The 25,978-nt window shown below is 43.4% G+C and overlaps 1 protein-coding gene across 1 annotated transcript; it reads right to left on the reverse strand.

Moving 5' to 3' along the window:
* Positions 1-73: 73 nt before the first annotated feature.
* On the reverse strand, positions 74-25,700 carry LOC311144760 (synaptic vesicle 2-related protein-like; the record flags this gene model as incomplete). The annotated part of the gene is made up of 16 exons (XM_084180861.1): positions 74-316; positions 479-568; positions 1,046-1,127; positions 1,493-1,604; positions 1,769-1,873; positions 2,753-2,829; positions 3,070-3,143; positions 16,442-16,570; positions 16,660-16,785; positions 17,137-17,200; positions 17,613-17,737; positions 17,992-18,063; positions 18,304-18,402; positions 18,590-18,675; positions 18,981-19,141; positions 25,666-25,700. 16 exons carry the CDS (start codon positions 25,698-25,700, stop codon positions 101-103), a joined length of 1,653 nt encoding a protein of 550 aa, XP_084036987.1. The 3' UTR covers positions 74-100.
* Positions 25,701-25,978: the final 278 nt, after the last annotated feature.

Raw genomic sequence — 25,978 nt, forward strand, 5'->3', positions numbered from 1 at the left:
GAGTTGAGAATGAACAAGGGTTGCTTGCCTAGCTTCCTTCTCCTTCATTGCCCCTCTCTTCCACTCCAGCCTCCCTCCTCCACCACCTCCTTGCCTGTGTTCAGTCCTCCTGGGACCCAGAGTCGGAGTGTGGGATGCCCCCAGAGCTGTTGGCATGGGCCCGGCCCATCATCTCCTGGCCCCACTCACGGTGGCTGGACTCCTGGAGGCCCCGGCCAGTGGTCTCAATGGGCAGAGCACAGGAGGCGATGGCAGCCAGCAGGCAGCAGATGCTGTACACTGACAGAGTCAGGTACACAGAAGACTCCAACATCACCTGCAGGACAGGGAGGAGAAATGAAAACAGTATCACCAGCCCCTTTGCAGTAGGCTGTGTCTCTCTGTGAAGGTGTGACTTTCTTTCAGTACACATTAAGTACAAAGCAAATATACTTTATATTGGTTGTGGTAACATAAAAAATAAAATAAAACATTTTACCTGTGCAACAAAGGGTGTGATGAGGGCTCCCACTCTGGCCATTCCACTACTAGTGCCCAGACCTAATGCTCTGGTTGCTGTTGGATATACCTAAGGAGTCAGGAGAACACCATAGGAATACATAATTCATAAACATTCAGGACAGACACGTCAAGTGGTTTACACAAAGGGGAATGTCCATTTCACGCCTTATTTGCATTTACAGTATGATTTAGTTTGTACCATATTGACACTTATTAGAAACCAATGGGGAAGAAGAGTACGAAGCAAAGAACTAGTCCTTCGTTTAGTCACAAACCTATCAAAGAAATACAACTGAACAGAAAGCTGATGTCTGAAATGTAGTATAATCTTTAAGCCATACATTACCTCAAGACATAGTTATACAATAACAGAGGAAGAGGCAGAGCTAGTGTTTGATCTGGTTAGATATCAAAGTAGTGTTTGGCCACATCCATACCTGTAATCAAGGCCAAGTCAGCTTTGTTTTTAGAGTAAGAGCTGACGTTCTATAGAGTTGATAATGTAGCCATGGAGTACATGTGGTTCCATGGCCGATCACCTCACCTCAGGGGTGTAGACATAAGCAGCCTGGAAACCTCCTGCGATGAAGGCCCTGGCGATGAATATTAATACTGTCAGCCAGGTCCTGGAGCAGAGACAACAACACTGTTAATAACAACAACAACAACAACAACAACACTGTTAACAACAACACTGGTAATAACAACAACACCGTTAACAACAACACTGTTAATAACAATAACAACAGCACCGTTAACAACTTTGTTAATAACAACAACAACAACACTGTTAACAAGCACACTGGTAATAACAACAACAACACCGTTAACAACAACACTGTTAATAATAACCACAACAACACCGTTAACAACAACACTGTTACTGTGTTGTCAGTTGTGGACCCACCACAGTGTGATGTTTGTCATGTTACACTTGAGAGTAGTACATTACTAATACTAGTGGTAATAACTCTGTAATGGATGGTCTTACCTCCCTACACAAGCGTAGAGTGGAACAAGGCAGAGAGAGAAGACAAAGAAACACAGTGCCATGGTCTTCCTCCTTCCCAGCCGATCGATGGCCCACAGAGTCACCAGCAGGCCTGCCCAACATTAATACATCAACCAATTTATTCAGATATTCAACTAGTCTTTCTTATGGATCAGAACAATTTACAACCTACTTTACTTCACAGTACACTGCTCCCCATACAGCAATCATTGTGTTTAGCAATATTCTGACTGAGTTGAGGTTGAAGAAGTATACCTGGGAATTCAGACAGGGTGGTCCACAGCAGATCCTTGTAGTCGTCTGAGGTCAGGTATTTACACTCCAGGCTACATCTGGGCTCCCTCTTACTAGCTTTTGACTCTAGAGGGAGACATAACACAAGAAACACATGATGCACCGGTACTCACTACAGACCTCCAGAATCACAAGATCCTGAAATGGCCTTGAGACTTACAGTGAGCGTAAAAAACATTAGAAACAACTGCTCTGTCCATGACATAGACTGACCAGGTGAATCCAGGTGAAAGCTATGATCCCTTATTGATGTCACTTGTTAAATCCACTTCAATCAGTGTAGATGAAGGGGAGGAGACAGGTTAAAGAAGGAATGTTAAGCCTTGAGACAATTGAGACATGGATTGTGCCATTCAGAGGGTGAATGGACAAGACCAAATATTTAAGTACCTTTGAACGGGGTATGGTAGTAGGTGCCAGGCACACCGGTTTGAGTGTGTCAAGAACTGCAACGCTGCTGGGTTTTTCACACTCAACAGTTTCCCATGTGTATCAAGAATGGTCCACCACCCAAAGGACATCCAGACAACTTGAGAACTGTGGGAAGCATTGGAGTCAATAAGGGCCAGCATCCCTGTGGCACACTTTCGGCACCTTGTAGAGTCCGTGCCTTGAGGAATTGAGGCTGTTCTGAGATCAAAAGGGGGTGCAACTCAATATTAGGAAGGTGTTCCTAATGTTTTATACACTCAGTGTATATGCTAATGTAACCTGAGGTCAACAGGAGCTATTCTTGGTTGAAGTATGACTCAAATATCCTGTTTTTAATTGTCAAGATGACATGTTAATTGTATGTCGGAAATTACCTTTGCCTGTTTTGTTCTCCCATTACGCTAAGAATTAACTGATGAATAAGATTGTTTGGCCTCAGCAGATTAATGCTGTCCTTGAGAGTGTTTGTGTGAATGTTGCTAATGATGTCAGAGGAGAGGAGCAGTGACTCACCCCCACAGGCGCCCCCCTCCTGGAAGAGCTCAGTGGTGAGCAGGACCAGGCCATAGTAGGCAAATGCATTAGAGAACCTGAGACAGATAAAACACAGTGCTCAGTCAATCTAAGGATTCCCATAAGGAAAACTGGGTTAATTAAAGATGCAACTCTTATGAAGACATTTAATCAAAGTATGTAACAGAGCAGTACTGGTTATGTTTTAGAGATGTAGGAAAGTGGAAATTAGTCATCAGATGTGATGTACTAACTTTTAATTACCTGTATTTAGAAATAAAAAGTTTTTCTTTGTTAAAAGGGTTGAAGTTATTTACCAAATAAACCACAGCAGAATTGTGGTCCAGCGAAAATGCGGTGAGAAAAGATCATGGATCTTCCCACGGTCCTCCTGATTGAAAAACAGTCAAGAAAAGCAACATGACAGATAAACTACTGAAACAAAACAAACTAAAACCATTTTAGTATGCCCTATTTGCATTACATGTGACCTGCCCTGTCTGGAACTGCGAGGAGTAACAGCCGAACCTACGTTGCTAGCTACCATGATTTGATTTGACAAAGACCAAAGCCGGCGGGAGTACCGTTGAGGACAGTGGTGTCTCTCTATCACAGGTGAAGGATCTTTAAAACTCTGGCTATATCCAGAAAAGCCAAAGTTCCAAAAGCTTGCCCTAAAATAGTGTATAAGAGATCATACAAAAGATTTTGCTGTGACTCTTATGTGGATGATGTTACAAATATTTGTTGGTCTGATGTGATTAATAAGGACCATCCAGATGCTGCACTTGATGAATTTATGAAATTGCTTCTTCCAATTATTGATAAACATGCACCTGTTAAGAAACTGACTGTTAGAACTGTTAAGGCTCCATGGATTGATGAGGAATTGAAAAACTGTATGGTTGAAAGAGATGGGGCAAAAGGAGTGGCTAATAAGTCTGGCTGCACATTGACTGGCTGACTTACTGCAAATTGAGAAATTATGTGACTAAACTCAACAAAAAGAAGAAGAAACTGTATTATGAAGCCAAGATCAATTATATAAAGAATGATGGGAAAAAAACTTCTGAATACTTTAAATGAAATTATGGTCAGAAAGACAAATTCAACTCCATCTTTCATTGAATCAGATGGCTTATTCATCACAAAACCATTTGATGTTGCCAATTATTTTAACGATTACTTCGTTGGCAAAGTGGGCAAATTAGGCAGGAAATGCCAACAACGTACAGTGAGCCATCGTATTCATGCATAAAAAAACAAATAATGAAAGAAAAGCATTGAAAGTTTGAATTTTGTAAAGTTAGTGTGGGAGAGGTGGACAAATTATGGTTATCGATCAATAATAGAAACTTAGATGGAAAGCTAAGGAGGGTAGCTGACTCTATAGCCACTCCTATCTGTCATATCTTTAATCTGAGCCTAGAGGAAAGTCTTTGTCCTCAGGCCTGGAGGGAAGCCAAAGTAATTCCGCTACCCAAGAGTGGTAAAGCGGCCTTTACTGGTTCTAACAGCAAACCTATAAGCTTGCTGCCAGCTCTTAGCAAACTGTTGGAAAAAATGGTGTTTGACCAAATACAATGCTATTTCTCTGTAAACAAATTAAAAACAGACTTTCAGTATGCTTATAGAGAAGGGCACTCAATATGTACTGCACTGACACAAATGACTGATGATTGGTTGAAAGAAATTGATAAAAGATAAGATTGTGGGAGCTGTACTGTTAGATTTCAGTGCAGCCTTTGATATTATTGACCATAACCTGTTGTTGAAAAAAGGTATGTGTTATGGCTTTTCAACCTCTGCCATATCGTGGATTCAGAGTTATCTATCTAATAGAACTCTAAGGGTTTTCTGTAATGGAAGTTTCTCTAAAGTTTGGTGTACCGCAGGGCAGCTCTCTAGGCCCTCTACTCTTTTCTATTTTACCAATCACCTGCCACTGGCATTAAACAAAGCATGTGTGTCCATGTTTGCTGATGAATCAACCATATACAGTTGAAATCTGAAGTTTACATACACTTAGGTTGGAGTCATTAAAACTCATTTTTCAACCACTCCACAAATTTCATCTTAACAAACTATAGTTTGGCAAGTCGGTTAGGACATCTACTTTGTGATTGACACAAGTAATTTTTCCAACAATTGTTTACAGACAGATTATTTCACTTATAATTCACTGTATCACAATTCCAGTGGGTCAGAAGTTTACATACACTAAGTTGACTGTGCCTTTAAACAGCTTGGAAAATTCCAGAAAATGATGTCATGGCTTTAGAAGCTTCTGATAGGCTAATTGACATCATTTGAGTCAATTGGAGGTGTACCTGTGGATGTATTTCAAGGCCTACCTTCAAACTCAGTGCCTCTTTGTTTGACATCATGGGAAAATCAAAAGAAATCAGCCAAGACCTCAGAAAAAATGTTAAGACCTCCACAAGTCTGGTTCATCCTTGGGAGCAATTTCCAAACGCCTGAAGGTACCACGTTCATCTGTACAAACAATAGTACGCAAGTATAAACACCATGGGACCACGTAGCTGTCATACCATTCAGGAAGGAGACGCGTTCTGTCTCCTAGAGATGAACGTACTTTGGTGCGAAAAGTGCAAATCAATCCCAGAACAACAGCAAAGGACCTTGTGAAGATGCTGGAGGAAACAGGTACAAAAGTATCTATATCCACAGTAAAATTGGAGGCCCCTTACACTTCAGTGTTGTGATGCAAAAATCCTAGCAAAATGTATAGCGCATAGAATTAAAAAGGTATTGTTGGATATTATTCATTCTAATCAGACAGGTTTTTTACATGGAAGATACATTGGAGATAATAATAATAATAATAATAATATGCCATTTAGCAGACGCTTTTATCCAAAGCGACTTACAGTCATGCGTGCATAATTTTTTTTGTGTATGGTTGGTCCCGGGGATAGAACCCACTACCTTGGCGTTTCAAGCGCCGTGCTCTACCAGCTGAGCTACAGAGGACCACATAATATAAGGCAAGTATTGGAAACAATAGAACACTATGGAAAATATGGGAAACCAGGCCTGCTATTCATAGCAGACTTCGAAAAGGCATTTGATAAAGTTCGACTGGGGTTTATATATAAATGCCTGGAGCATTTCAATTTTGGAGAATCTCTTATAAAATGGGTCAAAATCATGTATAGTAACCCTAGGTGTAAAATAGTAAATAATGGCTATTTCTCAGAAAGTTTTAAACTGTCAAGAGGAGTGAAACAAGGTTGTCCACTATCGGCATATCTATTTATTGTGGCCATCGAGATGTTAGCTATTAAAATCAGATCCAATAATAATATCAGAGGATTAGAAATACAGGGCTTAAAAACAAAGGTGTCATTGTACGCTGATGATTCATGTTTTCTTTTAAATCCACAACTAGAATCCCTCCACAGCCTCATAGAGGATCTAGATACATTTTCTAACCTCTCTGGATTACAACCAAATTATGACAAATGTACTATATTATGTATTGGATCACTAAAAAATAAAAATTTTACATTACCATGTAATTTACCAATAAAATGGTCTGATGGTGATGTGGATATACTCGGAATACATATCCCAAAGGAAATAAATGATCTCACTTCAATAAATTTTAATAGAAAGTTAGCAAAAATAGATAAGATCTTACTACCATGGAAAGGAAAATACCTGTCAATTTGTGGAAAAATCACCCTGATTAACTCTTTAGTATTATCCCAGTTTACCTATTTGCTTATGGTCTTGCCTACGCCTAGCGAACAGTTTTTTAAATTATATGAGAAAAAAATATTCAATTTTATTTGGAACGGCAAGCCAGACAAAATTAAAAGGGCATATTTATATAATGAATATGAATTCAGAGGACAAAAATTATTAAATATTAAAGCATTAGACCTATCACTAAAAGCTTCAGTCATACAAAAGTTATACTTAAATCCGAACTGGTTCTCAAGCAAATTAGTAAGATTGTCTCACTCAATGTTCAAGAAAGGCCTTTTTCCCTTTATTCAGTTTTGTTTTGGTTCTGTCCATTTGTAGCTTGTTTTTGGACACAGGTCCAGGAATGGCTAAAGGATTGCAATATTTACCTGGAGCTAACCTTGCAGATAGCATTACTGGGTGATCTGAAAAGTCATAGTCAATCAATCAATAATATAATAATACTTTTAGCAAAAATGTTTATTTTTAATTCACAATCTGTAGAAGCAATGAGAATAGAAAGGTTCAGAACTTTTGTAAAACATCACAGTACGGTTGAAATATATATGGCAAATAGAAATCCTATATGGATGGTGTTAAGAGATAGATGGGAGGTATTGAATAGAGTTGAAGGATGGGACTAATAACAAATAACAACAAATAATAACAAAGATAGCTAATAATGTAAGCATACTGTGTCCATAATAAGTATATAGGTTGTATGTTGGGAGCTTTTGGGAAAGAGGACAGTTAGAAAGATATGGCATATAGAAGCAAACCGGATGGACATCATGAAAATGATCGGAGAGGTTGAGAGTAGAAGAAGTTCAGGAGCAAAAAAATATATACAGTGGGGAAAAAAAGTATTTAGTCAGCTACCAATTGTGCAAGTTCTCCCACTTAAAAAGATGAGAGAGGCCTGTAATTTTCATCATAGGTACACGTCAACTATGAAAGACAAAATGAGGAAAAAAAATCCAGAAAATCACATTGTAGGATTTTTAATGAATTTATTTGCAAATTATGGTGGAAAATAAGTATTTGGTCAATAACAAAAGTTTCTCAATACTTTGTTATATACCCTTCGTTGGCAATGACACAGGTCAAACGTTTTCTGTAAGTCTTCACAAAGTTTTCACACACTGTTGCTGGTATTTTGGCCCATTCCTCCATGCAGATCTCCTCTAGAGCAGTGATGTTTTGGGGCTGTCGCTGGGCAACACAGACTTTCAACTCCCTCCAAAGATTTTCTATGGGGTTGAGATCTGGAGACTGGCTAGGCCACTCCAGGACCTTGAAATGCTTCTTACGAAGCCACTCCTTCGTTGCTCGGGCGGTGTGTTTGGGATCATTGTCATGCTGAAAGACCCAGCCACATTTCATCTTCAATGCCCTTGCTGATGGAAGGAGGTTTTCACTCAAAATCTCACGATACATGGCCCCATTCATTCTTTCCTTTACACGGATCAGTCGTCCTGGTCCCTTTGCAGAAAAACAGCCCCAAAGTATGATGTTTCCACCCCCATGCTTCACAGTAGGTATGGTGTTCTTTGGATGCAACTCAGCATTCTTTGTCCTCCAAACACGACGAGTTGAGTTTTTACCAAAAAGTTATATTTTGGTTTCATCTGACCATATGACATTCTCCCAATCCTCTTCTGGATCATCCAAATGCACTCTAGCAAACTTCAGACGGGCCTGGACATGTACTGGCTTAAGCAGGGGGACACGTCTGGCACTGCAGGATTTTAGTCCCTGGCGGCGTAGTGTGTTACTGATGGTAGGCTTTGTTACTTTGGTCCCAGCTCTCTGCAGGTCATTCACTAGGTCCCCCCGTGTGGTTCTGGGATTTCTGCTCACCGTTCTTGTGATCATTTTGACCCCACGGGGTGAGATCTTGCGTGGAGCCCCAGATCGAGGGAGATTATCAGTGGTCTTGTATGTCTTCCATTTCCTAATAATTGCTCCCACAGTTGATTTCTTCAAACCAAGCTGCTTACCTATTGCAGATTCAGTCTTCCCAGCCTGCTGCAGGTCTACAATTTTGTTTCTGGTGTCCTTTGACAGCTCTTTGGTCTTGGCCATAGTGGAGTTTGGAGTGTGACTGTTTGAGGTTGTGGACAGGTGTCTTTTAAACTGATAACAAGTTCAAACAGGTGCCATTAATACAGGTAACGAGTGGAGGACAGAGGAGCCTCTTAAAGAAGAAGTTACAGGTCTGTGAGAGCCAGAAATCTTGCTTGTTTGTAGGTGACCAAATACTTATTTTCCACCATAATTTGCAAATAAATTCATTAAAAATCCTACAATGTGATTTTCTGGATTTTTTTTTCTCAATTTGTCTGTCATAGTTGATGTGTACCTATGATGAAAATTACAGGCCTCTCTCATCTTTTTAAGTGGGAGAACTTGCACAATTGGTGGCTGACTAAATCCTTTTTTCCCCACTGTATATATAATATAATTATTGTAAAATTAACTCTGTCCATAAGGTGTAGATAATAGGTATAGACCGGAAGTAGAGGCCTGGGCATTGTTGTTCACTAATTTACTCCAAGTAGGGAAAGGATGGCGGGGTTGAAAAGTAATAAAGGGGAGTATATATATATATAAAACATGGGGGATTGGAAGTGATGCAGACAATTACATTGATAGAAGATACAATCTATCTGCAATATTAAGCTGATCCATCCCCCCCCCAAAAAAATACAAACAAAAAATTATAAAACATACAAAAAATAAAATCACGACTATGTACGCATACGACGCTGCACCTTGGTCCAATCCTTTACTCAACAAACGTGACAGAAGATCCCACCACCAACGGACCAAGCAGCGTGAACAGGAGGAGCAGACATCATGGACTTGGGAGGAGATATTAGACGGAAAAGGATCATGGACGTGGGAGGAGATCCAGGCAGGTATGGATCGCCTTCCTTGGGAGCAGACGGAGGCTGCAAGAGAGAATCAACGGCGACGGCGACGGTGTCGACCGCTAAGGAAGCCCGAGAGGCAGCCCCCACATTTTTTTTTGGGGGGGGGCACACAGGGTGGTGGGCGAAGCAGCAGGAGGGGGCTGATAGAGAAGAGGGAGCAGGAGCTCTCCATTCAGAAGGAGGCGCTGCAGGAGGCCCACAGGGAGAAGGAGTCAGTGGATGCACGGAGAGAGGAGCTGGCTAAGAAACAGGAGGAGCTGAGAGAGGAATTAACCCTAGAGAAAAGGAGAACGCAGTCCTTAGAGCAGAGGCTGGCGGAGCCAGGTTTCAGAGTAGAGCCAACTCCCCGCACTCATGTTAAGGAGCGTGGGACCATACAGGTACCCTGTTATGCTGTGATACGCACTGTATCTCCTGTGCGCATTCACAGCCCGCTGCGCTTGGTGCCCGCGCCCCACTCTTGCCGGGCTAAAATGAGCATCAGCCAGGACGGGTTGTTCCTGCTCCTCGCACCAAACCAGTGGTGCGTGTCCCCAGCCCAGTACGGCCCGTGGCTGCTCCTCGCACCAGACTAGTGGTGCATGTCCCCAGCCCGGTACGGTCCAGTCCAGGGTCAGAGCAGTCCGCTCCACCGGTGCCAAGTCCAGCTCCGGTCAGCTACTCCACTCCAGTGCTAGAGCAGTCCGCTCCACCGGTGCCAAGTCCAGCTCCGGTCATCTGCTCCACTCCGGTCAGCTGCTCCACGAACGTGACAATAATGACCATCGTTATGTTTGGAGGAAAAAGGGGAAGGCTTGCAAGCCGAAGAACACCATCCCAACCGTGAAGCAGTGGCAGCATCATGCTGTGGGGGTGCTTTGCTGCAGGAGGGACTGGTGCACTTCACAAAATAGATGGCATCATGAGGAAGGAAAATTATGTGGATATATTGAAGCAACATCTCAAGACATCAGTCAGGAAGTTAAAGCTTGGTCGCAAATGGGTCTTCCAAATGGACAATGACCCCTAGCATACTTCCAAAGTTGTGGCAAAATGGCTTAAGGACAACAAAGTCAAGGTATTGGAGTGGCCATCACAAAGCCTTGACTTCAATCCTATAGAAAATGTGTGGGCAGAACTGAAAAAGTGTGTGCGAGCAAAGAGGCCTACAAACCTGACTCAGTTACACCAGCTCTGTCAGGAGGAATGGGCCAAGATTCACCCAACTTATTGTGGGAAGCTTGTGGAAGGCTACCCGAAACGTTTGACCCAAGTTAAATAATTCAAAGGCAATGCTACCAAATACTAATTGAGTGTATGTAAACTTCTGACCCACTGGGAATGTGATGAAATAAATAAAAGCTGAAATAAATAATTATCTCTACTATTATTCTGACATTTCACATTCTTAAAATAAAGTGGTGATCCTAACTGACCTAAGACAGGGAATTTTTACTAGGATTAAATGTCAGGAATTGTGAAAAACTGAGTTTAAATGTATTTGGCTAAGGTGTATGTAATCTTCCGACTTCAACTGTACGCATCAGCAACCACAGCTTATGAAGTAACTTAACAAAGAGTTGCAGTCTGTTTTGGAATGGGTGACCAGTAATAAACTGGTCCTGAACATCTCTAAAACTAAGAACATTGTATTTGGTACAAATCATTACTTAACTTCTAGACCTCAGCTGAATCTGGTAATGAATCTTGTGACTGTTGAACGAGGTTTGGAGGTGTGTTTTAACCCTTCACTTGTGGTCGGGTAAGTTTGGCTTTATAAATAGCTTGGGCTTTGTCGAGTAAGGCTTAAACTATGTATTTAGATTGTAGTTAGGTATTGTAGGTAGGTATCGTGGGTTGTTGTAGGTAGTTATTGTATGTAATTATTGTAGGTTAGTATTGTATTCGGCGGTGCCGGGTGTAGCACGAAGCTAGCTAGCTAGCTAACTCACCACCTGGACTAGCTGGCGAGTAGCTATTAGCAACGGTATAGTTGTTTCACGCCTGAGAGTGCCTGTAATTACGCCAGCTGGCTGCCTACAATAATTACATACAATAATTGCCTACCATTCAGCTGTTTTCTAACCTCATTGTCTGAACCGTTAACGTTAGGTAGCAAGTGGCTACTGTGCTTGAAAATTAGCAAGCTTGTTGCAACCTGGATAGCTACTTGTAAACAATAGCTGGAACGACCGAGCGAACAGACGCGAACTGGCTGAGTCAATTCAGTGGCTAGTTTTGCACTTGGCTAGCTAACAGTAGCTGCTAGGGGTAAGTCATAACCTACACTTGTGTTTTGTTTTTTACATATTGATAGCCCGAGTCGCTCAAGGAATTCGGGACATGGGTGACTAGTTAACGTTAGTTTGGCTCTCTCTGTGTGTTCGTGCCGTGAAAGGAGGGGTTCTTCTTTGTCTGAAAGCAATGGCTAGCTAGTTTGCTAACTATTCTAGCTAACTAACTGGCTGAATAAGTTGACGACGGACTCGCTCAAGCTGTCGGGACTAACCCACAACGTTAGACACGGACACAAACGATCTGCTTGCGTGTTGATACACTGGTGGTTGTTGTGGCTGAGTATTGGCGCTAAACCCTGCTGTTGGAAACCGGCATGCTAGCTGGCTGTGGCGTCTTATGACGAGGTGCCCGGACGTTTTTCACGGAATAATACTGCACCTAGTTAGCTAGCTGAATAAACTAGGTTAGTCTATTCCTAGAAAACATTGAACCGCTGTAGTTTACAACAATTATAGTTTCTGAGGTGGAAGTTGGGAGAGTTATATTTGGGAGTTGTGGTGAGGGAGGCCCCGCTCTCTCCTTTCCTAGATGTTTAGTTCATTTTATTCCGATCTCCTCTGCATTATTGTAGCCATCTGCTGCAGCCTGTCAACTATGCCTCTGCCTATCCCTGTTCTCTCCTCTCCGCACAGGCTACACAAACGCCTCACACCGCGTGGCTGCTGCCTCTCTAACCTGGTGGTCCCTGCACGCACGACCCACGTGGAGTTCCAGGTCTCAGGCAGCCTCTGGAACTGCCGTTCTGCTGCCAACAAGGCAGACTTCATCCCAGCCTATGCTACCCTCCAGTCCCTCGACTTCTTGGCGCTGACGGAAACATGGATTACCACTGAAAACACTGCTACTCCTGCTGCTCTCTCCTCGTCTGACCATGTGTTCTCGCATACCCCGAGAGCATCTGGTCAGCGGGGTGGTGGCACAGGAATCCTCATCTCTCCCAAGTGGACATTCTCAATTTTTCCCCTGACCCATCTGTCTATCTCCTCATTTGAATTCCATGCTGTCACAGTCACTAGCCCATTTAAGCTTAATATCCTTGTCATCTATCGCCCTCCAGGTTCCCTTGGAGAGTTCATCAATGAGCTTGACGCCTTGATAAGTTCCTTTCCTGAGGATGGCTCACCCCTCACAGTTCTGGGGGATTTCAACCTCCCTATGTCTACATTTGACTCATTTCTCTCTGCCTCCTTCTTTCCACTCCTCTCCTCTTTTGACCTCACCCTCTCACCGTCTACCCCTACTCACAAGGCAGGCAATACGCTTGACCTCATCTTTACTAGATGCTGTTCTTCTACTAATCTCACTACAACTCCCCTCCAAGTCTCCGACCATTACTTTGTATCCTTTTCTCTCTCCCTCTCCTCCAACACTACTCACTCTGCCCCTACACAGATGGTAATGCGCCGTCGCAACCTTCGCTCTCTCTCTCCCGCTACTCTTTCCTCTTCCATCCTATCATCTCTTCCCTCTGCTCAATCCTTCTCCCTCCAATATCCTGATTCTGCCTCCTCAACCCTCCTCTCCTCCCTTTCTGCATCCTTTGACTCTCTATGTCCCCTATCCTCCCGGCCGGCTCGGTCCTCCCCTCCAGCTCCGTGTCTTGATGACTCATTGCGAGCTCACAGAACAGAGCTCCGGGCAGCTGAGCGGAAATGGAAGAAAACTAGACTCCCTGCAGACCTGGCATCTTTTCACTCCCTCCTCTCTACATTTTCTTCATCTGTTTCTGCTGCTAAGGCCACTTTCTACCACTCTAAATTCCAAGCATCCGCCTCTAACCCTAGGAAGCTCTTTGCCACATTCTCCTCCCTGCTGAATCCCCCCCCCCTCCTCCCTCTCTGTGGATGACTTCGTCAACCATTTTGAAAAGAAGGTTGACGACATCCGATCCTCGTTTGTTAAGTCAAATGACACTGCTGGTCCTGCTCACACTGCCCTACCCTATGCTTTGACTTCTTTCTCCCCTCTCTCTCCAGATAAAATCTTGCGACTTGTGACGGCAGGCCGCCCAACAACCTGCCCGCTTGACCCTATCCCCTCCTCTCTTCTCCAGACCATCTCCGGTGACCTTCTCCCTAACCTCACCTTGCTGATCAACTCATCCTTGACCGCTGGCTATGTCCCTTCCGTCTTCAAGAGAGCGAGAGTTGCACCCCTTCTCAAAAAACCAACACTCGATCCCTCCGATGTCAACAACTACAGACCAGTATCCCTTCTTTATTTTCTCTCCAAAACTATTGAGCGTGCCGTCTTTAGCCAACTCTCTTGCTATCTCTCTCAGAATGACCTTCTTGATCCAAACCAGTCAGGTTTCAAGACTGGTCATTCAACTGAGACTGCTCTTCTCTGTGTCACAGAGGCTCTCCGCACTGCTAAAGCTAACTCTCTCTCCTCTGCTCTTGTCCTTCTAGACCTGTCTGCTGCCTTTGATACTGTGAACCATCAGATCCTCCTCTCCACCCTCTGCGAGCTGGGCATCTCCGGCGCGGCTCACTCTTGGATTGTGTCCTACCTGACCGGTCGCTCCTACCAAGTGGCGTGGCGAGAAGCTGTCTCCGCACCACGTGCTCTCACCACTGGTGTCCCCCAGGGCTCAGTTCTAGGCCCTCTCCTATTCTCGCTATACACCATGTCACTTGGCTCTGTCATATCCTCACATGGCCTCTCCTATCATTGCTACGCAGATGACACACAACTAATCTTCTCCTTTCCCCCTTCTGATAACCAGGTGGCGAATCGCATCTCTGCATGTCTGGCAGACATATCAGTGTGGATGACGGTTCACCACCTCAAGCTGAACCTCGGCAAGACAGAGCTGCTCTTCCTCCCGGGGAAGGACTGCCCGTTCCATGATCTCGCCATCACGGTTGACAACTCCGTTGTGTCCTCCTCCCAGAGTGCGAAGAGCCTTGGCGTGACCCTGGACAACACCCTGTCGTTCTCCGCTAACATCAAGGCGGTGACCCGATCCTGTAGGTTCATGCTCTACAACATTCGGAGAGTACGACCCTGCCTTACACAGGAAGCGGCACAGGTCCTAATCCAGGCACTTGTCATCTCCCGTCTGGATTACTGCAACTCGCTGTTGGCTGGGCTCCCTGCCTGTGCCATTAAACCCCTACAACTCATCCAGAATGCCGCAGCCCGTCTGGTGTTCAACCTTCCCAAGTTCTCTCACGTCACCCCGCTCCTCCGCTCACTCCACTGGCTTCCAGTTGAAGCTCGCATCTGCTACAAGACCATGGTGCTTGCCTACGGAGCTGTGAGGGGAACGGCACCTCCGTACCTTCAGGCTCTGATCAGTCCCTACACCCAAACGAGGGCACTGCGTTCATCCACCTCTGGCCTGCTGGCTCCCCTACCTCTGCGGAAGCATAGTTCCCGCTCAGCCCAGTCAAAACTGTTCGCTGCTCTGGCACCCCAATGGTGGAACAAGCTCCCTCACGACGCCAGGACAGCGGAGTCACTCACCACCTTCCGGAGACATTTGAAACCCCACCTCCTTAAGGAATACCTGGGATAGGATAAAGTAATCCTTCTACCCCCCCCCCCCCCCCTTTACTCCAACCCCCCCCCCCCCCCCCAAAAATAAAAAAAATAAAACATTGTAAAGTGGTTATCCCACTGACTATAAGGTGAATGCCCCTATTTGTAAGTCACTCTGGATAAGAGCGTCTGCTAAATGACGTAAATGTAAATGTAAATGTAAGTTGAGAAGACTAAATTACTTGGCGTTACCTTAGATTGTAAACTGTCATGGTCAAAACAAATAGATTCAATGGTTGTAAAGATGGGGAGAGGTCTGTCCATAATAAAGAGATGCTCTGCTTTTTGACACCACACTCCAAAAAGCAAGTCCTGCAGGCTCTAGTTTTGTCTTATCTTGATTATTGTCCAGCCGTGTGGTTCGAGTGCTGCAAGGAAATACCTAATTAAGCTGCAGCTGGCCCAGAACAGAGCGGCACGTCTTGCTCTTCATTGTAATCAGAGGGCTGATATAAATACTATGCATGCCAATCTCTCTTGGTTAAGAGTTGAGGAGAGACTGACTGCATCACTTCCTCTTTTTATAAGGGCGGCAGGTAGCTTAGTGGTTAAGAGTGTTGTGCCAGTAACCGAAAGGTCGCTGGTTCTAATCCCCGAGCCGACTAGGGGAAAAATCTGTTGATGTGCCCTTGAGTAAGGCACTTAACCCTAATTGCTCATGTAAGTCGCTCTGGATAAGAGCGTCAGCTAAATGACAAAAAAATATATATAATAATAAAAAGAAACATGAATGTGTTGAAAATCCCAAATTGTTTGCATAGTCAACTTACACACAGCTCTGACACACACACTTACCCCAGCAGACATACCACCAGGGGTCTTTTCACAGTCCCCAAATCCAGAACAAATTCAAGAAAGCGTACAGTATTATATAGACCCATTATTGCATGGAACTCCGTTCCATCTCATATTGCTCAAGTGAACAGCAAACCTGGTTTCAAAAAACAGATAAAGCAACGCCTCTCCCCTATTTGACCTAGATAGTTTGTGTGTATGTATTGATATGTAGGCTACGTGCCTTTTGTAAAAAATATATATATATAAATTATGTAGTTCTGTCCTTGAGCTGTTGTCTATTAATGTTCTGTATTATGTCATGTTTCATGTTTTGTGTGGACCCCAGAAAAAGTAGCTGATGCTTTTGCAACAGCTAATGGGGATCCTAATAAAATACCCCAAAATACCATGTGTGTGTTCTTGGCAGGGCAGGCTGTACCTGTCTTGCAGCGACGAGTTTCCCCAGGGGCATGGGGACTCCGTTCTCCTTGGCGATGCGCTTCAGGGTGTTCAGCGCTTTCTCCTGGTTCCCTGTCAACACGTCGTAGCGGGCACTCTCTGGCAGCCACTGTTTCCAAAACCAAAGGGTCAGTCGTTTAATATTGTAGAAAAACTGAATTTAAGTGAATTGGTAGTAGCTGTTACTGTCATACTCACAAAAGAGAGGATAGCAAAGATGAAGAGCGGAATGGTAGAGAGGCCGAGCAGCCAGCGCCAGCCCAGAGTGGGCATCACCACGATGGCCAGCAGCACCTCAAACACAGTGCCCAGCGCCCAGAATATCTGCAGGGGCACAGCAATAGGTACAGGAGAAGGTTGGCATGATGAGTTCCCTGGCACATTGAAGCAGCTTCATTGATCCAGCTAAGAGTGGAGACCTATCCTGCTCCTGAGGGGCCACAAACCTGGCATCAAGAGGATCACTCACAAACAAGTGGATCAATGAGCACCACACCGACCTGCTAATGTCTCAAATCAATGAAGGACTTGACAGAGTTGAAAGTGGATCTCACAGGACAGCAGAGTTTGTAGACAGATAGACAGAAGGGTAGGGGAAAGGAATTGGGTTGGACAGGCCACAGACAGAAGGTGGAACTATATACAGTATATAGGATAGTAAAGGGTAAGCCATACCTCTATCAGCAAGATGCAGGTGGCTCTGGACCTCATGGGGAGAAACTCTGCATACAGTGTCACCCTGAAGGGAGAAGGACATGTCACTATTATGCCACTTCTAGATTTAGATATTTTATTTTGTATTTAGTCACATGCACAAATGTAGTTGCAGTATACAGTGAAATTCTTAAGCTCCGAGCTCCAGCAGTGCAGGTGTGAATGAAGCAATACAATGAAAATTAAAATAATAATATATACATGACAGTGAGAAATATAAATGACCATTGGGGTGTGGGCAGGGTATTTGTCTGTTTTTTTTTTGGGGGGGGGATAAAATGTCCATGTGGGGAGCAGCCTAGCAGGGTTATCTTATCTACCCAGTTATAAGTTGCCTACTTATAACTGGGTAGATAACATAACCCAATCCTTTACTATGACCTACTAGAGTATATACTGTAGCTATTGCTATGATCCCAGAGAGAAGGGACACGTACGACTGTGGTGCTCCTCCGATGCCAAAGCCCACCAGGGCACGGAGGAAGAGTATCCAGCCATAGACGGGGGCAAAGGCGCTCAGGACACCATAGAACATGGTCCACGCCACACTCATCTTCAGACCCTGTGTACACACCCACATCCACAGCTGTGAGCTCTGTCACTGACAGCAAAATACCCTAACTATCTCTACCACGCATCACACTGTCATGGATCTCCCCATTTCCCATTTCTTCCCAAAAAGTTGATATAAAACTGATGTCTCATGAAAGCCTGTCAAACACATAACTGATGTGAAATTATTAATCGATATAGCTGTGTCTGTCCTGTTGTGAAAGTCATAACCTCCCCCATAATAAACCCAGTCATTGAACTTACTGTTTTTCTGCCATACTTGTCGGATATGTTCCCCCATATGGACGAGCTGATCATCATTCCAATGAACACCGCCTGGAGTAAAAGAAACAGAGGGAATAGATATCACTATATGTAGAGGCTTTATCAGTAATGAAAAGTGACAAGAGACACTGTAAGACTGCATTAACATCAACAGCTACTGCTATTACACTCATCACTACCACTACTAGTCCATACAATCACCACGAACTTCTCAACAACTACTGTTAGCCCACCAATCTAGTAATAATTTAGTATTACTTGTATTCAATCTAAGTATGAGTCAGGCATTACCGAAGTGAGTAGCGCCACCCACAGGCTTGGCAGCCTCCATTCACAGTGCAGCTGTGGAGCCAGGATGCTCAGGATCATCATCTCCATAGCATCAGCCATCTGAACAAACAACAGCCATAAGGACCGGTGCGGAAGGAATCAATGAAGACACAGTGAATTCTGCTCATATACAGTACATTCAATCCACATGTACAGGTTTGTAATACAGAACATATTCAACATGTTATGAAACTGTTATGTTTTCCTCTCTGACCAGACCAGCCCTGTCTAAAGCGTGGCTGCTCACCCAGGACAGACCAGTGAGGATGGAGAGTTTCCACTGGAACTTCCCAAAGCCAATGGCCTCCACAGCATCCTCCACCATGAAAGTGTCTGGGGAGAATGAGAGGTGTAACCAATTAACAATAAATTCTATAACAACTCAAGTAGGAAATCACATAAAATACAGATGATGACTTGCAAGTATGGATTACAAGTTACTAAAATAAATGTGTACAAAATTAGTATCTGTAGTCAATCTCATAACAGATAAAGCCACTTATAAGAGCCCAGTGGTCCCCAGGCAGGGAGGGGGTAGGTGGAAAGAGAGAGGGGGAAGGTGGTCCCATGCATATGGGAGTTATTATGAGTTTGGATGGGAAAGTCAGAGTGGAGGCTGAGGAGGGACCCAGTCATACCATCAGTTGGATTGGCAAACTCCCGGGGTACTGGTGCGCCATCCTGAAGTGCCACAGACTCCATATAAACCTGCCTCCCATCAATCTGGACCTCCTGCTCTCTGACCCCGCCGTCATCCTCAGAGCGTGTGCTATCACCCGTGCGACGGAACTTGACCACACTGCAAGAGAGAAAGCCAGGAAGATCAACTTTGATCAGTTGCCAGTCTACTGTAAGGAAACAGTTTGTGCCAACACTGAGCTGAATGAAGCGAGAATGAGAGGCTGTTGCCTAGGTGATATAAGCTGTTCCTATGTGCTGTCTGTGCTTTGTGAATGGGTGGTGAAATCCATCAGAGGGTGAGATGTGTCAGGGAAATGGAGGGAAGTTACGCACTGCTGTTCACAACTGACAAACTTGTGTGACACCTAATAATTGTGTGTAGACGGCAAATAGATTGGATTTTAGGAAAAATATTAATTCTCAAATGATTAAAACACCTGTATGTTATCTGTACGTGGAGCTTATATACTCCTCATATTGTAAAATAACAGATTGCTGATAGAGGGTGGAACATTGTAAAAGGAACATGGAGGCAGACCGTTTTTTTAATTTAACCAGGCAAGTCAATTAAGAACAAATTCTATATTTACAATGACGGCAAGAGGCAAAAGACAGTGAATGTGTGTGTGTGCGTGCAGGCATGTGTGTGGTGTATGTGAAGTAACACAACATGCTTCCTTACATAAGGCAACGCAAACTAGTGACATCGGGTGACAACTAGAAACAACTACATGTCTCAACAACCTGTTCATCTATTTCTCCTTTGAACTCCTCAAGGGACACCAGGTCCTGGAGTTTTAGCTTGGCTTGGAGGGAATTCTAAGACCAGGGGGCTGAGTAATGAAAGGACCTTTTTCCATGCTCAGTTCTAATTTTCGGTACTGTTAGCATAAAACAAGATTGAGATATGAGGTTGTACAGTGGCTTGCGAAAGTATTCACCCCCCTTGGCATTTTTCCTATTTTGTTGCCTTACAACCTGGAATTAAAATTGATTTTTGGGGTGTTTGTATCATTTGATTTACACAATATGCCTACCACTTTGAAGATGCAAAATATTTGTTTTGTGAAACAAACAAGAAATAAGACAAAAAAACAGAAAACTTGAGCGTCTGGGCTTTGACTAGGCCATTCCAAGACATTTACATTTTTCCCCTTAAACCACTCGAGTGTTGCTTTAGCAGTATGCTTAGGGTCATTGTCCTGCTGGAAGGTGAACCTCCGTCCCAGTCTCAAATCTCTGGAAGACTGAAACAGGTTTCCCTCAAGAATTTGCCTGTATTTAGCGCCATCCATTATTCCTTCAATTCTGACTAGTTTCCCAGTCCCTGCTGATGAAAAACATCCCCACAGCATGATGCTGCCACCACCATGCTTCACTGTGGGGATGGTGTTCTCAGGGTGATGAGAGGTGTTGGGTTTGCGCCAGACATAGCGTTTTCCTTGATGGCCAAAAAGCTCAATTTTAGTCTCATCTGACCAGAGTACCTTCTTCCATATGTTTGGGGAGTCTCCCACATGCCTTTTGGCGAACACCAAACCTCTTTGCTTATTTTTTCTTTAAGCAATGGCTTTTTTTCTGGCCACTCTTCCAAAAAGCCCAGCTCTGTGGAGTGTACAGCTTAAAGTGGTCCTATGGACAGATACTCCAATCTCCGCTGTGGAGCTTTGCAGCTCCTTCAGGGATATCTTTGGTCTCTTTGTTGCCTCTCTGATTAATGCCCTCCTTGCCTGGTCCGTGTGTTTTGGTGGGCGGCCCTCTCTTGGCAGGTTTGTTGTGGTGCCATATTCTTTCCATTTTTTAATAATGGATTTAGTGGTGCTCTGTGGGATGTTGAAAGTTTCTGATATTTTTTTATAACCCAACCCTGATCTATACTTCTCCACAACTTTGTCCCTGACCTGTTTGGAGAGCTCCTTGGTCTTCATGGTGCAGCTTGCTTGGTGGTGCCCCTTGCTTAGTGGTGTTGCAGACTCTGGGGCCTTTCAGAACAGGTGTATATATACTGAGATCATGTGACAGATCATGTGACACTTAGATTGCACACAGGTGGACTTTATTTAACTAATTATGTGACTTCTGAAGCTAATTGGTTGCACCAGATCTTATTTAGGGGCTTCATAGCAAAGGGGGTGAATACATATGCACGCACCCCTTTTCCGTTATTTATTTTTTAGAATATTTTGAAAAAAGTTATTTTTTAATTTCACTTCACCAATTTGGACTATTTTGTGTATGTCCATTACATGAAATCCAAATAAAAATCCATTTAAATTACAGGATGTAATGCAACAAGATAGGAAAAACGCCAAGGGGGATGAATACTTTTGCAAGGCACTCTATGTGTTTTCATTTTGAGCTAGAAGAGAGGATAGATAAAATGGCCTTATAAATACGAATGTACCAGTGTTTGAGCCTGCGTGTTGCTGGTGATGTCCACCTGACAGCACTGTAGAGATCACAATTGAGTCAGATGTCTCTGATTGGTGACAAAACAAAGGGCTGCATAATGCACAGAGTCAAGAGCCTTCAGTGTAGAGCTTGAGGCGTGCACATACAGTGAGGGAAAAAAGTATTTGATCCCCTGCTGATTTTGTACGTTTGCCCACTGACAAAGACATGATCAGTCTATAATTTTAATGGTAGGTTTATTTGAACAGTGAGAGACAGAATAACAGAGGTCAGACGTTTCTTGTAGTTGGCCACCAGGTTTGCACACATCTCAGGAGGGATTTTGTCCCACTCCTCTTTGCAGATCTTCTCCAAGTCATTAAGGTTTCGAGGCTGACGTTTGGCAACTCGAACCTTCAGCTCCCTCCACAGATTTTCTATGGGATTAAGGTCTGGAGACTGGCTAGGCCACTCCAGGACCTTAATGTGCTTCTTCTTGAGCCACTCCTTTGTTGCCTTGGCCGTGTGTTTTGGGTCATTGTCATGCTGGAATACCCATCCACTACCCATTTTCAATGCCCTGGCTGAGGGAAGGAGGTTCTCACCCAAGATTTGACGGTACATGGCCCCGTCCATCGTCCATTTGATGTGGTGAAGTTGTCCTGTCCCCTTACCAGAAAAACACCCCCAAAGCATAATGTTTCCACCTCCATGTTTGACGGTGTGGATGGTGTTCTTGGGGTCATAGGCAGCATTCCTCCTCCTCCAAACACAGCGAGTTGAGTTGATGCCAAAGAGCTCGATTTTGGTCTCATCTGACCACAACACTTTCACCCAGTACTCCTCTGAATCATTCAGATGTTCATTGGCAAACTTCAGAAGGCCCTGTATATGTGCTTTCTTGAGCAGGGGGACCTTGCGGGCGCAGCAGGATTTCAGTCCTTCACGGCGTAGTGTGTTACCAATTGTTTTCTTGGTGACTATGGTCCCAGCTGCCTTGAGATCATTGACAAGATCCTCCCGTGTAGTTCTGGGCTGATTCCTCACTGTTCTCATGATCATTGCAACTCCACGAGGTGAGATCTTGCATGGAGCCCCAGGCCGAGGGAGATTGACAGTTATTTTGTGTTTCTTCCATTTGCGAATAATCGCAACAACTGTTGTCACCTTCTCACCAAGCTGCTTGGCGATGGTCTTGTAGCCCATTCCAGCCTTGTGTAGGTCTACAATCTTGTCCCTGACATCCTTGGAGAGCTCTTTGGTCTTGGCCATGGTGGAGAGTTTAGAATCTGATTGATTGATTGCTTCTGTGGACAGGTGTATTTTATACAGGTAACAAGCTGAGATTAGGAGCACTCCCTTTAAGAGTGTTGCAAATGTACAAAATCAGCAGGGGATCAAATACTTTTTTTCCCTCAATGTAAATAGTATCACCATAGTCCAACAGAGAGAGAAAAGTACAACGAATCCACAATTTTCTGGCGGCAAAGGAAAAACAAGCTTTGTGTCGGTAATAAAACCCAATACGTACAGTGAGGGAAAAAAGTATTTTATCCCCTGCTGATTTTGTACGTTTGCCCACTGACAAAGACATGATCAGTCTATAATTTTAATTGTAGGTTTATTTGAACAGTGAGAGACAGAATAACAACAAAATAATACCGAAAAAAAGCCTTGTGTAGGTCTACAATCTTGTCCCTGACATCCTTGGCGAGCTCTTTGGTCTTGGCCATGGTGGAGAGTTTGGAGTCTGATTGATTGATTGCTTCTGTGGACAGGTGTCTTTTATACAGGTAACAAGCTGAGATTAGGAGCACTGCCTTTAAGAGTGTGCTCCTAATCTCAGCTCGTTACCTGTATAAAAGACACCTGGGAGCCAGAAATCTTTCTGATTGAGAGGGGGTCAAATACTTATTTCCCTCATTAAAATGCAAATCAATTTATAACATTTTTGACATGCGTTATTCTGGATGTTTTTGTTTTTATTCTGTCTCTCACTGTTCAAATAAACCTACCATTAAAATTATAGACTGATCATTTCTTTGTCAGTGGGCAAACGTACAAAATCAGCAGGGGATCAAATACTTTTTTCCCTCACTGTAGCTTAAGTTTCTTGACAAGGTTCTCTACATGGATGGTGAAGCTCAACTTCTCATCCACCCAAACTCCCAGATATCTGTAAGTTTTTACTTGCTCTACAGAATGTCCTTCAAAAGTAGTAATTACATGGTTTTCAGAGTGTTTAGTATTGGAAAATATCATACATTTTGTTTTAGAATAATTAAGAACAAGCTTCAAATCGTACAGATTCTGTTGAATGATGTTAAAAGCTGTTTGAGATCTTTCAAAAGCCAAAGTCAAACTGATGCCACTTGACTAGAGAACAGTGTCATCCGCATAAAAATGTACATCAGCTGTTTCAATATGTCCCAATATGTTGATATAGATAATAAACAAAAGGGGACCAAAAATGTATCCTTGATGCACATCCGAGCACAACTCTACGGTGTATGACTTACAACCATCTGCCTTAACACAATGGGTTTGAATTGACCAGTAGTTCACAAACCACTCCCGAGCATGACCAGTATCCCCATACACTTCAATCTCTACACCAAGACAGTATGGTCCACAGTGTCAAGTCTATGAATTCAGATACACAATGTAGCTTCTTATCCAGGGCACAGTGAATATCATTAAAAACCTTAAATGTTGACTAGGGACTCCAATACCTTTGCCAGAACAAACTATTTAGATATGGGCTTAAAGTTATTCAGTAGAGTGTGATCACCTCCTTTCAAAAGAGGTAGGACAAATGCTGATTTCCACAACTTGGGGATTTCATTACATTCTAGGGTGAGGTTAAAGATGCATGTTAAAGGGGGAGCAATACTGTCCACAGCTAATTGTAGTAGACAGGGGCCTAGAGCATCAGGGCCAGGGGACTTTTCGACATAAATTGCTTTCAGGGATGTATGCACCTCTGAGACAGAGAAGGGTGAGAAGGAGAACCAGTGATGTCTTAATCACTGTAATTACTACACAGAGTTGCCAAGGGCAGAAGAAATACAGCTGGTGGCCCAATGAGGAGCCTAGAAATCAACATGCCTTGTTTACTGTACTTCAGTTTCTTTCAGTTCTGTACAGAACAATCCCACATTTATCCCATATATAGATTTGGAGAAGGTCATTGCACAATAGACAGATTCTGTAAACCTTTTGTGTTGGTGGCTTGACACTTTCTGCAAGAAAGTTGCAATGTGGCCTAATTGCCTCAAGCATCCTCTCCTCTCATGTAATAGCTTTAAGATATACAGTATGTATCCTGTTAGGAAATATTATTTGGGGGTTCACACTGGGGAGAAAGGCAGTTCTGAGCATTAGAACTCAAGGTTTGCAGCCACAGTCACTTATTGCACAATTCCAGTTTTCAGTTAGGTAGTAACCAGGCCTACTGCCAAGTCACTGCGTTTCTAGCATAGGAACAATTATAAAGAGCATGTTATGCCTTTATTTTATTACACATTAAAAAGGAGAGTCTCAATAAGAACTTAGTTGGAAATTGATAGTGACAGCCAGGTGTGGACATCTCTGTTTGACCAGCTAAACTAAAGGCTTTCCCTAAACTCACTCAGTGAAAAGCATGTTAATCTTTTTGGCAATAAACATACATTAACATAATAGATTATCATGCACAACAGATGAAATTGTAGTATGGATATTCTAAATCATGGTCATATTTGTTGCTACTAAATAATGAGTAATAGGCAGCCTCTATACATCTAGCTATACCTACAGTAATTGGTAGGCTAAATGCGTTGGCTATTGCCGAGCAGAAATATTAGGGGAATTGTTTTATTATTATTTTAAATTTGCTACATGTTGTGTAATATATTAAATGTTAACCAATCCATGCTAACAAACTGGTGCAACTCATGGATGATCAAAATAAAGACATGACGAATGACGTTGGCACAGTAGTAGCTTCATATACAGTAGGCAATGATGTGAATGAACCATTTTACAAATATGCACACTGTCACTACCAGTAAAAAAGACCTTGAGATACAAGGGAAAGATAGATACAAGAGATCATTCTGTCAACCAACAGCTGCGAATCAAACGATCATGAAAATGTGTGCTAAGAAAGGCTGTGTCTGTTGGTTCGGTTTAGCAAATTGGCCCAGCTACGATCAAATTAGAAATTAAGTCTATTTTTATATATATACATATATTGTTGAGTATACTCACGGGAGTTGTCTTAACTGGAACAAATCATCGTCCATTTTGGTGGTGTTTATTGGGTTCCACAGTGAAGTGTTTCATTGCCGTTACATTGTTATCAAAGCGAGGCGAGATTTCAGCACCACCAGCTTGCGGAGAGCGACCCGTTGTTGATCTCAGCTGAGAGCCAATGAGGGGCGGGATATTCACAATTTCAGCTTCCAGTGTCGTGTCAAAGCAGCGTGTCAGCCAGAGAGGATGGGTGCATTCCTCTGCCCAGGCGTTGCTGACGTATGCCAGATTTCACAACACCTGGTTAGGTATTTTACGTATCAGCTAA

This window comes from Coregonus lavaretus (genome assembly GCF_964263955.1).
Source record: "Coregonus lavaretus genome assembly, chromosome: 17".
In the NCBI taxonomy this organism is placed as follows: domain Eukaryota; kingdom Metazoa; phylum Chordata; class Actinopteri; order Salmoniformes; family Salmonidae; genus Coregonus; species Coregonus lavaretus.